Genomic DNA, 18,551 nt, shown 5'->3' with positions numbered 1-18,551 from the left:
CTATTGTCTATTGTCTATTGTCTAAAATGGCATAACATGGCACTCAGTTGTATCAATCACTATGAAGCCTCAACAAAGGAATGAAATTGGATGTACCACCCAGACCCCAGACAAGATAATGACAAAAACAGCTCCATTGACCCTGCAAAATCCTCCTTACTACCATCTGGGGGCTAGTGCTAAAATTGAGAGAGATGTCTCACAGATTAGTCAAGCAACAGCCTGTCATAGCCATACTATAAAGACAATATCCCAGATACCGCCATTCCTGGTTATACCCTGTCCCAGTGGCAGGACAGACCCAGCAGAGGTCGTGGCACAGTGCTGTACAGGTGGGAGGGAGATGCCTTGGGAGTCCTCAATATTGACTCCATACCTCATGATGTCTCATGGCTTCAAGTTAAAGATGGGCAAGGAAACCTCCTGCTGATTACCACGTACTGTCCTCTGGCTGAAGACTCTGCACTTCTCCATGTTAAACAACATTTGGAGGGCGCACTGAGGATGGCAAAGACACAAGATGTACTCTGGGGGGGAGGATTTCAATGTCCACCACCAAGATTGGCTCAGCAGCAGGTTGATCAAGCTGATTAGTTCTGAAAAGACATAACTTCCTCAGGAGGCTAAGGAAATTTGGCACATCCAGAAAGACTCTTACCAATTTTTATAGACGCTCCATAATAGGCACTCTATCTGGATGTGTGGTTTGGCAACTGCTCTTCCCACAAGAAACTACAGAGAATCGTGAACACAGCCGAGTCCATCACACAAACCAGTCTTCAATCCATTGACTCCATTTATACTTCCCGCTGCCTCAGGAAAGCAGCCAACCTAATCAAAGACCCCTGCCACCCGAGCTATACTCTCTTCCACCCTGTTCCTTTGGGCAGATCTTAATAAAGTTTGAATACACGTACAAACAGATTCAAGAACAGCTTCTTCCCTGCTCTTATCAGACTTTTGAACAGACCTCTCAAATGTTAGCTTTGATTTTTCTCTCTCTCTCTCTCTCTGCACCTTCTTTACATCCTGTAACACTATATCTTGCACTCTGATACACTTTGAATGTTACGGTCTGCCTGTAGAATACACAAACCATCAGTTTTCACTATATTTCATTACATGTGACAATAGTAAATCAATACATCAATATCTGCTAGACTGGATCTGTGGCAGGTAGCAAGGCAACCAGCAAGAGGGAGAAACAAACCTGACCTTATTCTTACCAACCTTACTAATCTGCCAACTGCAGATACATCCATCCAAAAGAGTGGTAAGAGTGACCACCGCACAGTCTTTGTGGAGATGAAGTCCCACCTTCACATTGAGAATACCTTCCATTGTATACCATACTAAGCGGGACAGACTGCAAACAAATCTAGAAACTCAAGACTGGGCATCCATGAAGTGCTGTGGGCCATCTGCAGAAGCAGAATTGTACTCTAGCACAATCTGGAGCCTCATGGCCCAACATATCCCCCACTCAAGCCAGGGGAACAACCATGGTTCAATGGAGAGTATAAAAAGACATGCGTGGAGCAGTATCGTGCATACCTAAAAATGAGGTATCAAACTGGTGAAGTTACCAAACAGGGCTATGTACATGCCAAACATTATAAGCAGCAAGTAATAGATAGAGCTAAGCAATCCCATAATCAATGGATCAGATCTAAGCTCTGCAGTCTTGCCACATTCCATCATGAATGGTGCTGGGAAATTAAATGACTCACTGTAGAAGGAAGCTCCACACATATCATTATCCCCAATGCTGGAAGAGGCCAAAACATTAGTGCAAAAGATAAGGCTAAAGTTTTCACAGCAATCTTCAGACAGAAATGCAAAGTGGATGATCCATCTCAGCCTCCTCCAGTTGTCTCCAGCATCACAGACACCAATCTTCAGCAATTCAATTCATTCCACATCATATCTAGAAATGGTTGGAGTAACTGGAAACTGCAAAGGCTATGGGCCCTGACAACATTCCAACAATAGTACTGAAGACTTGCTCCAGAATTTGTCACTCTCCTAGCCAAGCTTTTCCAGTGTAGTCATAACACTGGCATCTACCCACAATTTGGAAAATTGTCCAGGTATGTCCTGTACATAAAAAGCAGGACAAATCCGACCAGGCCAATTACTGACCAATCAGTCCACTCTTGTTCATCAGTAAAATGATGGAAGGTGTCATCAACAGTGTTCAGCAATAACCTGCTCAGTGACGTCCAGTTTGGGTTCTGCCAGGGTCGCTCAGCTCCTGACCCCATTACAGCCTTGGTTCAAACATGGATAAAAGTGCTGAATTCCAGAAGTGAGGTAGAGTAAAAGCCCTTGAATCAAGGCTGCATTTGACTGAGTGTGGCATCAAGGAGCCCTGGCAAAACTTGAGTCAATGGATATTGGGAGCAAACTCTCCAATGGTAAGAATTATACCTGGCACATAGAAAGATGGTTGTGGTTTTTGTAGGTCAGTCATCTCAGCTACAGGACACCTCTGCAGGAGTTCCTCAGGGTAGTGTCCCAGGCCCAGCCATCTTCAGCTGCTTCATTAATGACCTTCCCTCGATCATAAGGTCAGAAGTAGGGATGTTCGCCGATGATTGGATGATATTCAGCAACATTTATGAGTCTTCAGATATTGAAGCAGATCAAACGCAACGAGATCTGGACTTATCCAGGCATGCGTAGAAAAGTCGCAAGTAAAATGCATGCCACGCAAATGCCAGGTAATAACCATCACCAATAAGACATCAACTTGACCTCTTGACATTCAATGGTGTTACTATCACTGAATCGCCCACTATCAACATTCTAGGGATTATCATTGACCAGGAACTCAACTGGGCTTGCTACATAATCATGGTGGCAACAAGAGTTGGTCAGAGGCTAGGCACACTGCAGCAAGTAACTCACCTCCTGACTCCCAAAATTTGTCCACAATAGATAAGGCAAAAGTTAGGAATATGATAGAATACTCCCCACCTGTCTGGATGAATGCAGCATCAACAATACTCAAGAAACTTGACACAATCAGGACAAAGAAGCCTGTTTGATTGGGACACAAGCACTCCCTCCATCACCGATGCTCAGTAGTAGCAGTGTGTACTATCTACAAGATGTACTGAAGAAATTCACCAATGATCCTTTGACAACACCTACCAAATCCATGTTCACTTCTGTCTGGAAGGACAAGGGCAGCTGATACGTGGGACTAACACCACCATCAAGCCACTCATGACCCTAATTTGGAAATTTATCACTGTTCCTTCACTGTCACAGAGTCAAAATCTTTTAATTCCCTCTTTAAGGCCATTGTGGGTCAACCTAGAGCATATTGACTGCAGTGGTTCAAGAGGCAGCTCACCTTCTCAAGGTGGGAAGTAAATGCTGGCCAGCCCAAGAGTGACTAAAACATTCCTTCACTCAAAGAGCAGTGAACCTGTGGAATTCACTACCATAGAAAGTGCTTGAAGTCAAAAGATTATGTGTTTTCAAGAAGGAGGTAGGTATTCTCTTGTGGCTGAAGGGTCAAAAGATAAGGCAGTGGATGGAATAAGGGTACTGAGCTCAATTGAATGGTGGAGCAGGCTCGAAGTGTTGAATAGTCTACTTCTACTCCTATCTTCCATGTTTCTATGTTTCTATACTCTATTTGCCAAACTATGCTTACTTACTTAACCTATCAATATCTTTGGAGGTTGTCCTGCAGAGGTTCGTGCCAAAGCAAGTAGTGTGCAGGATTCTGAAATGATCATTTCCCATGACTATTTTCAAAGGCAGTAATCCCACCTAACAACAATGACTTGCATTTCTTCTAACTATTTTATAAAATATGGTGTGCAGCTGTCAAGTTTTAAGAAGTTGTAGTGGGTCTAACTTGCTAGAAACATGAACCTAACATCCAAACCACCACACACAAAAATATTCATATAATATCAGAGGTTTGAGAATAGAAATAGTGGGATCCATACCCATCTCGACACTGCCTCTGAAGTCATACTGTAATGTTCTGTAATGGCTAAATAAAACTGCATAGAAAACATGAAACTACTCAAAAAAGGAATCTATAAAATTGTTTATGTCTGACAAACCGATTAATGTTTTATTAAGATCAACAGCCTCAAATAAAATAGCAACGCCAGGCACGCACAACTGTTGCCATCGAATATATGTCCAGTTGACAAATTAATCCATGTCTTACAGATGGAATGTCTGATTGTTTCAATTAGGAGTGACAGAGTGATTTATAAATAACTACATAAGAATTCTCTGCTGTGTGGTCTATGCTATCTTTGGATTAACATTACAGTGCAGAGGAATGTTGAAACAGTGGCCCTTGGCTGTTTCCCAGTCCACATGTTGGAATCATGTTGGAATCCTTCTAACAATGTTCACAGCCTATATCTTAGCATGTTATTAATCCTTTAAAGGAAGCCACCAATAAACTATTTGAGATTAAAAATACTGTTCATTTATAAAGAAATAATGAAATCCTTCTTCAACTTTGATTGAACAAATGTTACAAAATGAAATTCCAATCTCACAGAATTGAACTCTCTCCCCGGGACTTCAATGGCATTGCTATCACCGAATCTCCCTTTCTCAACATCTTCCAGGTTATCGGTGAAACGGAACTGGACCTGACATATAAACACTATGCCTACAAGGCAGGAAACTAGGAATTCTGTGACAAGTAACTCACCTCCTGACTTCCCAAAGCCTGTCCACCATCTACATGCACAAGCCGGAGTATAATGGAATACTCCCCACTTGCCAGGATGGGTGCAGCTCCAACAACACTCAAGAAGCTTGACACCATCCAGGACAAAGCAACCCTCTTGATTGGCTCCCTATCCACCTCTTCCTACATTCATTCCCATAATGTTTGACACATAGTGGCAACACTGTCTACTATCTACAAGATGCATTGCGGTAACTCAGCAAAGCTCCTTGAACAGCATTATCCAAATCCATGACATCTGCCACTCAGAAATATAAGAGCAATGGATACATAGAACATAGAACATAGAACATAGAAGAATACAGCGCAGTACAGGCCCTTTGGCCCTCGATGTTGCGCCGATCCAAGCCCACCTAACCTATACTAACCCACTATCCTCCATATACCTATCCAATGCCCGCTTAAGTGCCCATAAAGAGGGAGAGTCCACCACTGTTACTGGCAGGGCATTCCATGAACTAACGTCTCGCTGAGTGAAGAACCTACCCCTAACTTCAGTCCTATATCTACCCCTCCTTAATTTAAAGCTATGCCCCCTTGTAATACCCGACTCAATACGCGGGAAAAGGTTCATACTGTCGGCCCTATCTAACCCCCTAATCATCTTGTACACCTCAATCAAGTCACCCCTAAACCTTCTTTTCTCTAATGAAAACAGCCCCAAGTGTCTCCGTCTTTCCTCATACGATCTTCCTTCCATACCAGGCAACATCCTGGTAAACCTCCTCTGCACCCGTTCCAATGCCTCCACATCCTTCCTATAGTATGGCGACCAAAACTGCACACAATATTCCAGATGCGGCCGCACCAGAGTTTTATACAACTGCATCATGACCTCAGGGCTCCGGAACTCAATTCCTCTACCAATAAAAGCCAGTACGCCATATGCCTTCCTCACCGCACTATTTACCTGGGTGGCAACTTTCAGAGATCTGTGTACATGGACACCAAGATCCCTCTGCTCATCCACACTACCACGTCTCCGACCATTAGCCCAGTACCCCATCTTTTTGTTATTCTTCCCAAAGTGAGTCACCTCGCACTTAGCTACATTGAATTCCATCTGCCACCTTTCTGCCCAGCTCTGCAGCTTCTCTATATCCTTCTGTAACCTGCCACATGCTTCCTCACTGTCAACAACTCCTCCGTCTTTCGTATCATCCGCAAACTTGCTTACCCAACCTTCTAACCCCTCTTCCATGTCATTTATAAAAATGACAAACAGCAATGGTCCCAAAACAGATCCTTGCGGAATACCGCTAGTGACGGCACTCCAAGATGAACCTTTGCCATCAACTACTACCCTCTGTCTTCTTCCATCCAGCCAATTCCTAATCCAAACCTCCAACTCACCCTCAATGCCATATCTCCGTATTTTCTGCAGTAGCCTACCATGGGGAGCCTTATCAAACGCCTTACTAAAATCCATATATACCACATCTACCGCTTTCCCCTCATCAACCTCCTTCGTCACCTTTTCAAAGAATTCAATAAGGTTTGTGAGGCACGACCTGCCCTTCACAAAACCATGCTGACTATCCTTGATCACATTATTCCTATCCAGATGTTCATAAATCCTATCCCTTACAATTCTCTCTAAGACTTTGCCCACAACAGAAGTGAGACTCACCGGCCTATAGTTGCTAGGGTTATCCCTACTCCCCTTTTTGAACAAGGGGACCACATTTGCTATCCTCCAGTCTTCTGGCACTACTCCTGTAGACAAAGAGGACATAAAAGTCAAGGCCAATGGCTCTGCAATCTCCTCCCTTGCTTCCCAGAGAAGGCTTCTTTATGCTCCAGGAAGCACATACATGGGCTTGTACATTACGTACAAGATACCCTCTGAGCCCACACATCGGTTCACCACTACATTCTCCACGTCAATTAGGGTTGGGATACAACAGAACCCATATCCCAAGAATGAACAAATAAACAAAGATTCAGGATGACATTAAATGCATGTTAACACTGAATGTGTTTGCAAAATAATGTTCACTGTATTGGTGTTATCACAAAGAAAATATGACAATTAATCTGAAGAACATTATTTTACAAACACTACAACATCTGATTCTAGGTCATGCCTCTCTATAATGTCCGATGTTACTGAATGAAAAACCAAGCCTGTTACAACACCCCCACATCCCTTTGTAGTTGCTATGCTGAAATTCCACACGCCTTGCTCCCTTATGATTTTATCAGGCCAAATCCAACTTTTGAACAAAAGAAAACAGCTTATGCTCCAGGAAGCACATACAATTTGATGAAGATCATTCTTCAGTTATTTTTCTTCTGTCATTTTGAACAAAAGGATTGAACCAGTGCACTATTAATGCTCCCTTTATCATGCAGGGGAAGAAAACCCAAATAATATTTTAATTTTCTTCCTGTTTAGGGACCCAGATCACTAAACACATAAGTTTTAATCTGAACATATATGCTTTTGCATTCAATTGACTTTACTTATTTTGTTAGATCAGTAGAATCAATTCCAGCTTAACATTAAACAAAACAAAAGAACAGCAAATGCTGGCAATCAATGTTGAACCTCAGTGGAAGAACATATTCCCACTCTACAATTACTATCAGGATAGAAGATCAGCCAAGGCTCAATGAGGAGGGTGGCAGTAGCACAAACCATACTCAAAACTGAAGTGCCAAATTGGTGGAACTACAACACATCAGCAGAAACAACAATAGACAAGGCTATGTGATCCCACAACCAACAGATCAAATCGAAACTCAGCAGTCCTGTCACATCCAGTCATAAATGGTGATGGACAGTTAATCAACTAACAGAAGGAGAATGCTCCAAAAATATCCTCATCCTCATCAATTGGGGAGCCCAGCAAAATGGTGTAAAAGATAAGGCTGAAGTATTTGCATTTATCTTTAGCTAGAAATGCTGAGGGATTATCCATTGCAGTCTCTTCCAGAGGTTCCTATAATCTCAGAGGTCAGTCTTCAGCTAATTCAATTCACTCCACATCGTGTTAAGAAATGGCCAAAGACACTGGATAATGCAAAGGTTATTAGCTCTGACAACATTTTGGCAATAGTACTGAAGAATTGTGCTCCAGAAATTGCCATACCCGTACCAGGTAAACACTGGTATATAACCGGGAGAAAGTGAGGACTGCAGATGCTGGAGATCAGCATTGAGAGTGTGGTGCTGGAAAAGCACAGCAGGTCAGGCAGCATCCGAGGAGCAGGAGAATCGACGTTTCAGGCATAAGCCCTTCATCAGGACTGCCTGATAAAGGGTTTATATCTGAAATGTCGATCCTCCTGCTCCTGTGCTTTTCCAGCACCACACTCTCGACGCTGGTATATAACCAACAAATGTGAAAAATTGCTCAGGTATGTCCTATACACAAAAAGTAGAACAAATCCAGCACAACCAATGACTGCTCCATCAGTCTACTCTTGATCAACAATGAAGTGATAGAAGGGAACATGGACAGTACTGTCAAACAACAGTTGCAAAGGAATAACCTGATCACTTAGTTCAATTTGAGTTTCATCAGGGGCATGGAACCTCTAACCTTACTGCAACCTTGGTGCAAACATTAAAAAAAAGCTCTATTCCAAAGGTGAGGAGAGTGTGACTGCCCTTGAATAAAGGTAACAATTGACTGAGTGTGGCATCAAAGAGCTTGAGCAAACTTAAGTAGTTGGAATCAATTAGAATAATGGGGAAAACTCCACTGGTTGGAGCTATACCTATCACAAAGGAAAATAGCTGAGGCTATTGAAGGTCACTCAACTCAACTCCAACATATCTCTGTAGGAGTTCCTCAGGGGAGTGCCTTAGGCCTTATCATTTTTAGTGGTTTCATCAATGACCTTCCCTCCATCACATGGACAGAAGTGAGAATATTTGGTAATAATTACGCAATGTACAATTTATGACTGTCAGATAATGAAGCACTCCATGCCCATATGCAGCAAGGTCACAACAACTAGGCTTAGGTTGATGGATGGCAATTAACATTTGCCCCAGTATGGTCTAGACATTGTGTGCTACATCATCCTGATATACAATGATCTGCACAATTGGAGCAGGCTATGAGGTGATGTGATAGATGCTTAGGTGCTGGAGGAAGTGCAAACAGTCTTCTAAGGAGGAAGTTAGGGACATTGAGGAGGAGGAAGCTGTCCTTGTCAATGACAGAGTTTGGCTGTGATGGGCACCATAAGTCTGACAGAACCTCATTGACAACTGTTTCCAATAAATGAGAGCTGAGTGCTAGGTAAACTGGAAAATATTCGTTGGTCATGATACCAAAATCTAGTTTACATTGTCAGGTGATCTTCAGCCTCTATAGGTTTTGTTTGTTGTCCCTGTTGCACACTGTAAATAAAAGCTTAGTGTTTGGACTGATCTATTTGTTTGCCTCTATATGAAGTTACCTGACTGGACAATATCAAGTTGTGGGTCTATAGTGGTCAATGGGGACAGGATAGCTCTGACTTACAGGATTTTCGGGTGGATGTACCTGCAGACGGGTAAAATGCATAGCCAATTGGTTGCACAGTGATGAGCATGAGGGATTAGAGTTGTAAGTGTCAGGAATCTCAGCCATGCCAGTGAGAGTCATGGGCAGTGATGATTTGTGGTTGATGTACCATAACATTGCAGATAAGAGGCAATGCCAGATTGCTAACACTTATCCTGGTGCACAGAAGCCTTTGAAAGAAGGTGCAAGTGCAAGGAATTCTGGTCTTTTAATGGATATCCATTGAGTGGTGAGTTTTCTGGGAACGGCACATGGTAACTTGAGGCTGGCGTTGAATGTGAGGAATGCAACAGGGTGGGATTGGTAGTTAATGCTGCACATTTGCAGCAAGAATATTCACTAGGCCTCGTGGTGAAAAACCTTCCATAAATCTTGACATACCTCGGATAAAACATAAGATTCCCCTCAATATTACTGTTCTAAATCCTGGAACTCACTTTCCAAGAACACCTTGGTTGCTCTACACCCAGAGGATAGCACTGATTCAAGAAGAAAGCTCAGTCCTGCCTTCTATAAGGCCAATAGGGAGGGACAATAAATGTCAGCCCAGTCTCCAATGATCAGATTCACTTGAATGAATACAAAAATTAAGCTTTAAGAACTGAATATATTTTAACAGAAACGATGGCAATTGGCAGAGGTTAAGATTCCAGTTTTTTGGAGTGCTGAGAGGCAATTGATAATTGATGTGAGCAAACTGCTCAATTTGAATTATGACAGATAAAAGATGCATGCACAAAAGTGAACAAGCTTTAATTAAAACCATGGAACAAGTTGTGGTGATATAAGTAAAAAGAAAAATTTACCTCCTCTCAGATATGTATTTCCTGGAATTTAAATGAGCTATTTATAACATTCCCAATGTATATTTTAATATATGACGATCTGAATTTGGATTTATTCTCAGAATGCAGTATTTACTGCATAATTTGCTACTCCTGCCCTCTCGTATGTTTATATTAATCTTACCAGAGTCACTTTGAGTCTCAGAGTATCATTTGAGACCACTCAATTTTCTATTGTTCTCAATGTATTGTACAGCTATCCAAGGATAGCATCCAAGGATGTGCATTTGGCTTTGTTTTACACTTACAGACAAATATTCATAGACCAAGCTGCCAGACAACAAACAAGTAACTCATACAGAAACTACACTCATTTTGTCTTTGCCTGATGAAGTCTTGATATATTCCCTGTTTTGTTGTTATGTCATTTATAACATTTTAATTTATTTTCCAATCAGATTGTTGAATTTTTCAGTCTAATGGAGAAAAATATCTCCCTTCTAAACAGTAGACTAGCAGTCTCCCAAACGTCTGGATACTTGTGTCATGCAGCATTAAATAGTCTTAATGAAATCTCTTTGCTATTTTCTGCAGTACAAACAAAGAATGCGTGCGTAGCTAACATTGTTTTGAATTGAGCCAGGGGTAACAACAACAGCAATTCTAGAACTGAAAGTAACTCACAGCAGGGTACAATTTGATTGTTATAAGTTTTGCGAATGATATGTGCAAAATATCCATTTGCTAGTGTAATTTTTTTTGTACCCTCCAGTATCAAGCACATCAATTATAACCAGCAAATGGCTAAGAGCAATAATAGTGTTAAGTTTAAAAGACAGCCTTTCTGGTCAGAGTATTAAGTACAGGAGTTGGAAGGTCATGTTGTGGCTGTACAGGACATTGCTTTGGCCACTTTTGGAATATTGTGTGCAATTCTGGTCTTCCTGCTAAAGGAAGGATATCATGAAATTTGAAACATAAAAGATTTACAAGGATGTTGCCACGGTTGGAGGGTTTGAGCTATAGAGAGAGGCTGAATAGGCTGGGGCTATTTTTCCAGGAGCCTTGGAGAATAAGGGGTGACCTTACAAAGGTTTATAAAATCATGAGGGGCATAGATAAGATAAATAAGCAAAGTCTTTTCCCAGGGGGTGGGGGAGTCCGGAGCTAGAGGACATAGGTTTATGGTGAGAGGGGAAAGATATGAAAGGGACCTAAGGGGCAACTTTTTCACACAGAAGGTGGTGCATGTATGGAACGAACTGCCAAAGGAAGTGGTGAGGCTGATATAATTACAACATTTAAAGGACATCTGGATGGATACATGAATGGGAAGGTTTAGAGGGATATAGACCAAATGCTGTCAACTGGGACTAGATTACTTTAGGATATCTGGTTAGCGTGGATTAGTTGGACCGAAGGGTCCGATTCCGTGCTGTACGTCTCTATGACATTTTAAAATGAGCAAAAATCCACAGACAACAAAATTTCCACCTGGAACATGGCATGTATCCGGCAATCTTTTGTGACTCTGAACCTGCCTAAAGTTTTTCAGTTATTTCATTTCTAAATCCCAAGACAATTCAATGAATCCCATCCATGTAAGATATAGGTGTTCTGGAGGCATTAAATAATTTTGAGTGCTGTCTTTAAACACCCAAGCATAGCTGATGATTTCAGAAACCAGATGAGAAAGTTATAGCTAATTTAAACATTGTTAGTTATAGTGAATTGAATGTCGGGTAGCTCAATTGGAGAATCATGCGTAATTCTGAGGCTCTTTCAAAATAAACCTTCCAAAGATGTACCTAGCAGAAGGGAACACAGAACTGCAGGAAGGCAGGAAAGAAGGTTAATTAATTAATCTGAAGGTAGACTATAGGCATTCCTGAATAAGCAGAGGAGAAATACCTTAGTAGTTAAGTTAATCACAAGCACCAGAAAAGGTTAATTGATCTGACCAGGGCAGAAAAGGTAATCCCTTGGCTACTTTCCTTTATTATCCTTAGGTTGAACATGCACAAACAGCTTGTATTTACTGTCACCAACAATGGTGTGCAACCTAACCAGCATGCTGATATATCAGCTTCTGCTTCTAGAAGCTGGTACAACACAAAGAGCTTAATTTATAATGGGCAACATAAATGAGAGGAACTGCTGGTCATGACTCACTGGAGTAGTGCACTAGTACTAGCCTCACTATTCTTGGAGTCATCACAAATGTGAAAGTCTGATTAACCTACTGAAATATCCAATTTTATCAACTGCGTAATGTGCACATCAGGTTTTTAATTGAAAAGAAAATCACTATTGCTGGAAATCAAACTATTGTTAATCAATGGCAAGAAAGATACATGAGTTAAGTTACAATCTATAACTTAAATCTACATTTTTTTTAAAATTCCATACAAATATAAACAGACACACAATGAAAAAAGACAAGGTACACATTATGAAGGGGAGAGAGGGAACGAAGAAATAATCAGAGAAACAAGTTCTAATCACAGATGGTGGGGAGTTGTTTTCTTTCAGCTTTCTTTCAAAATCTTCCAATTCTCTGCTGACAAGGCAATGTTTGTGGCACACCGATGCTATCTTTCATACATTGGTTGAGAACCTCCCACTTTCAGTGCCTGTGAAAGTGTTGGTTTTCCCTGTTTTCCTTCTCACCAAGGAGCTTAAAGAGAATAGTTTGCAGGGAAGCAATGTGAGAACATCTGCTAAGAGATTTTCTGTAACTTCTCCACACAGGCTGGATATTTCTGCACTATTGTATAAGCACAAGTCTGTAGCCACTTACCCAGGAACCAATCAAGAATTTGTTTTGTATGATGAGCTCTCTTGAACCCACACAATCGATCAATTGAAAAACCAATTGGTAAGGCTGCCCTGAACGTGCACACATGATGCTAGTATGTCTAGCATCGTCCCAGCAGTATTGAGGACAGTGTTCACAATGGGTTCCAATAACTTGTTTTTAAACCTACAACATCATCTTCCATAATCTCCATAATGGGAGAAGGAGGCAAGAGTGGTGGCTTTTTAAGAATGTGCAGGTGGGAAGGAAGTAGTGGGATATATTCTCAACATGTGCCCTGATGGGTAAGGAGCTCTCTAAATGATAGCAACCCCCTTACATTCTGCGGTTTTATGCAGTTTAAATCTCCCTCTCCCTCTGCCCATGTCATGCATAGTTATTTTTAATCACCCGACTCAGACACACCTCTGGATCAGCTAACTCCACAACAACCTGACTCTTCATTATTGTGTGGGCAATGTAGTAATAGAGGTTGTTTGAGCTTTTAACCAGCTCAGTCAATCCCTAATTCTATGTTTTGTTGACAGGGTGCTAATTTCAATGCTCACCACCCTCCGTGCTATGAAGGTGAGTTCAGGGGTGTGGGAATATGGTGGGCTGGCTGTGCAGCCTACATTACAAGTCCCCTCACCCAAAACATACCAACTGGTGGATGCAATATCCAGACCCATGTTCCTCTAAATTGTACCATTGTTCAGCCAGGCAACACTCCTATTTATTACAGCTACACTGGTGATTAAATGAAGCTTCCTGCCAGTATCTGCCACAAAAAAAGAACTGATCAATTCTTCCATGATAGAATGGTAACTGTGTAGAGTCTAACATGATTAGTCAGATGAAATTAATTGCCAAATTCACTCATGCAAAACCAAAAACTATATTAGAACTTTCTGGTAACCACCAACCCTCAGGCTTGGCACCTCCCTCCCCAGTCATCTGACTCACCATCTCCTCTCCTTGACCCCCTGCTCACTATATCTTCCGCATACCACTTTCCCCAATCCTCCTGCTCCTCACATCCTTTCCTGAACTTCACGCTCACTGATCTCCCAACCACTGCTTCCCTCTCCAACTTCTACCCATCCCTTCTGCTCACTGCTTCCCTCTAACTCTCCTACACACCACCCCTTGTTCCTCTCCCAGGCTCTTGCTCAAGATGAAGGTTCAAGGGATGGAACGGACAAACGGGAGAATCAAGGGGGAAGCCACATTAAGAGAGACTACGACCTGGAATTGGGAATTGGCAAGCAGGAGATAATAATAAAAGTTAGTGAGCAAAGTTGTATTCAGTTATTAAGATTATTTACATTTTTAAGACATAATAAAAGGATTTTTGAGCCAATTTATTCCATATAGCTCTTTGTTGCTTCTTCAATGAGCAATGAAAGCTGATTGAGGGTATGGTTAAAGTACCATGGCTCAGTGGTTAGCACTACTGCCTCACAGCACCAGGGTACCAGGTTCGATTCTAGCCTTGGGTGATTGTCTGTGTGGTGTTTGCACATTCTCACTGTGTCTGTGTGGGTTTCCTCCGGGTGCTCTGGTTTCTTCCCACAGTCCAAAGATGTGCAGATCAGGTGAATTGGCCGTACTAAATTGCCCCATAGTGTTAGGTCAGTTAGTCAGAGGCAAATAGGTCTGGGTGGGTTACTCTTCGGAGGGTCGGTGTGGACTGGTTGGGCCAAAGGGCCTGTTTCCACACTGTAGGGAATCTAATCTGTAGGGACTTCTGGTCCATTCCGTAAGCAGTGTTGCCCTGTTGGCACTGAGATTAGTGATGAACCAGTGGGCTGATTTTAAACAATTGTAGAATGTTATTTATATAAGACTGAAATTTGCCTGCTTTCTGAGTCAGCCAAATGTCTTCACTCAGAGCTTGCTTTGGACAATGCCGTGGATGTTTCAGTCAGCATTATACTTGGATAATGGTGCGACAATATGACAGCAATATGAAAGTACGACCATAAATCATGGATTTTGTAATTCATCCACAGTCGATCATTTTAACTTTTGAGAATTAATGGCCAGATTTTCCTAGGAGTGGCAATCACAGTCAGATTGCCATTCTGCTTCAAATTACTTAAGTTAAGAAAGAGTTCTACATTTCTGGCAGGGGGTTCAGAGGGTATCTCCTGCAGAAATGTGGAGCAGATATTTTTTGGACTGTGTTCTGGAGGTTAGTTAGGGGGGAGGCAAATTACTCACCCTTTTTCACGACAATGGTTGCCATATTCTGTGCTTTAAATGTCCAGCAGTACAGACCCCCACTTTTACAGCTTCTGTGAAAGGATAAGGATAAGGTTAGGGTGCCAGGTTGGAAGGGTGAAGAGTGGGAAGTGTGCCAGGTTAAGTGGGTGCCAGAATGACAGGTTTAAAAGGTTACCAGGGTGCCAGGAAGGTTGGGTGCTAGGTAAGTAGGGTGCCAGGAAGGTAGAATGCCAGATTTATACAAAATCATGGTGCTAGGTAGTTAGGATGTCAAAAAGAGCATAGTCCAAATGGGCACAAGTTGTAAGGGTACCAGGTAAGTGACTGTTTGGATAGGTTAGGATGGATGAAGTTTATTGGATGTGGTGAGTAGGACGGGGTTTCATTTCGCCAAGGGGGCGTCAGGACTTGGGGAAAGAGAGATTGTCGAATCTAATGGCAGAGCAGAGGAGTGTCAGGGTGAAAGAGGGTGTTGGGTCCAGCGGAGGTGAGTTGTCAGGGCCTGGATGTCGGATATTGGGGTAAGAGGGGGTGTCGGCTCCCAGAGAGGTAGGTAGTGTCAGATCCCAGGGAGAGAGAACATGTGTTGAATCCAGAAGTGGGAGAGACTGAGTATCAGTTTATGAGTGGATGGAGAGGGCTATCAACTCCTGGATGAGATGGGTGAGTTGGGTCCCAGTGGACAGGGTGGATGGTCATTATCCAAATGAGAGAGGATATCGGGAACAGCATGAGAAGGGCATTTGGTCTCGATGTATCAGTGCCGGAGAAGACGGGTGTAGAGTATCAGGGGGTGGGGAGAATATTGTATCACAGGGAGGAGGGATTGCATCGGGTCCTGGGATGAGAGGGGAGTATTGTATCACAGTAGAGAGCTTGTGTGTGTGGAGTGCCAGGGATCAGAGGGTGAGTATGAAGTCCTGAGGGAAGGGATGTGTCAAGTCTCAATGGGGATGGTGAATTGGGGTTCAAGGCTGAGAGGGGGTTTTGTTACTGGAGGGAGAAGGGGATTCGGGTCCCAGGGAAAGGATTAAGTTGGATCTCTGAGAGGGGGATTGTTAGGTCACAGGGAAGGGGAGTGTCAGGGGTGGGGGTGGCAGAAGCTGAGGGTCAGGGACTGGAGGGAGTGGTTCGGTCTGGTGGCGAGTGCAAATGTCAAATCAGGGTCTGGGTGGTGGTTTGGAAGATGTGTAGGCCTGGAGGAGGTATAGGTGGGTGTGAATGGTAATTTAGCCAGTCAACTTAACTGCAACAGAACGCTCTGAATTCTGCAATTGAAGTGAATATTTTCAAAGAGCTCCAGGTGGATGGAAATGCCCATTGGGATCTTTAATTTTCCACGCAATTCTATTGGAGAATGCTCTGTCAGAGATTCTGCTGGGTCTGGATGTGCACTCCTATCTCTGCTGCAGAAACAACGAACTGGCCATTGGAAAATCCAAGCCAATATTCACTATAGCTCCCTCTCTGCATACTCGGTGCAGTTCCTTGCCTGTGTTGAATTATTATCGAAGAAATTGCTGTATATCATTAGCAAAGCTTGTAATCCTTTTGTATCCCTTGAGTCATTGTCAACCACAAATCTGCACTTCACAATTGCAGAAATAAAATTATGTTGACAAAGTGACATCCTAGTTCTTTGAGATGTGTGAATTGATTGTCATTGTAGATGTATAATGACCATCTGGTATTTTTTTGCAAAGGAAGTATTTTTGAGTCTGCAGTTAATAAACTATCCCCCTTTTTACCTCAATAACATATTCCATGTTTGAAAATTGAATAATTGTTTTCTATTAAAAATCTGAAGCGCATGTAATTTTCTGGGGTCCTTGGAAATTGATTGTTATCTCTGCTTGCTTTCACCACATTGTGACTTGCTCAGAATGGCAGAGGTCAGGTCATTCTCAGATATTCTGTGCAGAGTGAGCTCCTGACCTCAGCAAAGCCTGCTGGGGGAGGTGCTGATGGAACACTTGTGCCTCCCAATGGGATTAGATCCCGAATTAGCAGACACAAAAGCACTTCCCCCACTGCCTGGTAAGAAAATACAGCTGGGACCTGAGTGCAGGTCATTGCCTGGTCTCTTGATAAAAATAGGCCTGTGGCATGAAGAAACATTAAGTGTGTGGAGGGAAGACAGGATAGAAAACCTGACAAACAGGGGGCAAAAAACTCCCCAAAATTTAAATATTTCTGAAACATACAATTTGTAAATTGGCAATACAATTTTTCAACCATTGCAAGAGTAACATGGAAATTCACACAATTTTGAAATGCATTGTGCCACAGATGGAATGCCAATCTGTTCAAATATGACAGCCACCTCACCCAAACAGACTAACTGACACACTCTCCCCTCTTTTACAGCACAAAGTGGTACACAACTGGAAATAGAATCATTTGCATGTCCTTGCATGTGGAGATGGTGCTGATCATTATTGTGGTGCCCATTTGCTGAACTGCTTGTCATCAAAGCTGAAAGTAGCATCATCTCTAATTGTGCTTCTCACTTTCAATATACAATATCCTGTTATTATCACAAGTACTCCATTGTAGGGGTACAAGAAAAAGCTTTTACAATGTCTGCCTTCTCATGGTGACATCTAAGATACAAGTACCTAGGTACAATTCTTGGAGACAGCAGAGCAATAAAAGTAGTTGTGTTACTTGCAGAGGTGAAAAATAATTTTAAAAGGATATCATTAAAGGGTTGACATTGTAGTAAGATAGGAAATTTCAAATAGACATTACAGTGTAGCAGCTCAGCGCAGGACGTCTGCACATGGTCTGACCACCCACGCCAGACCCCAGTCCAACAGCCATCCCCGCACCACCCCAAGTGCCAGTGTTCTCCATACCGGTACTCAGCTGCTCCAAGGTAAATATCAGGGCTGTCTCTCTGCCCTGACTCACTACCTATTTGATGCTCTGGGGCTTCTTCCCCACATACTGTTCCGGGACTCGAAGCCCACGCACTGCTCCAGGGATCACTGCACCTCCTTCCGAGGCTCCCCACACACTGCTCCAAGGCACACTGCATGCCCTGTGCCAGGGCTACCCACGCACTGTTCCAGAACTCACAGCTCACTCAGTTCCAGGGCTCCCCACGCACTGTGCCAGGGCTCACTGCTCACCCTGTTCCTGCGCTCCACACACTGCTCCAGGGATCACTGTACACGCTGCTCCAGGGCTCTCAAAGCTGCTCCAGGGTTCACTGTTCGCAGTGCACCAGGGCACACTGTTCACACTGCTCCAGGGCTCCCAAAGCACTGCTCCAGGGTTCACTGTTCACACTGCACCAGGGCTCACTGTTCACACTGCTGCAGGGCTCACTGTTCGCACTGCTCCAGAGCTCCCAACGCACTGCTCCAGGGCTCACACCTCGCACTGCCCCAGGGCTCCCCACACACTGCTGCAGGGCTCACTGTTCACACTGCTCCAGGGATTCCCATGCACTGCTCCCGGACACACTGTTCCCA

General features: G+C 43.0%; 1 protein-coding gene across 1 annotated transcript in view; it reads left to right on the top strand.

Moving 5' to 3' along the window:
• Positions 1-17,729, top strand: part of LOC122553650 (potassium channel subfamily K member 16-like) — a 70,917-nt gene extending 53,188 nt beyond the window's left edge. The window contains exon 5 of the mRNA XM_043697778.1: positions 17,440-17,729. Coding sequence (XP_043553713.1) covers positions 17,440-17,504 — 65 coding nt within the window. The 3' untranslated portion in view covers positions 17,505-17,729. The remainder of the gene's footprint in view (positions 1-17,439) is intronic.
• Positions 17,730-18,551: the final 822 nt, after the last annotated feature.

This window comes from Chiloscyllium plagiosum, chromosome 10 (assembly GCF_004010195.1).
Source record: "Chiloscyllium plagiosum isolate BGI_BamShark_2017 chromosome 10, ASM401019v2, whole genome shotgun sequence".
NCBI classification, from domain to species: domain Eukaryota; kingdom Metazoa; phylum Chordata; class Chondrichthyes; order Orectolobiformes; family Hemiscylliidae; genus Chiloscyllium; species Chiloscyllium plagiosum.
The sequence above is the reverse complement of the archived record's forward strand: the minus strand, read 5'-3'. Positions and strand labels throughout refer to the sequence as shown.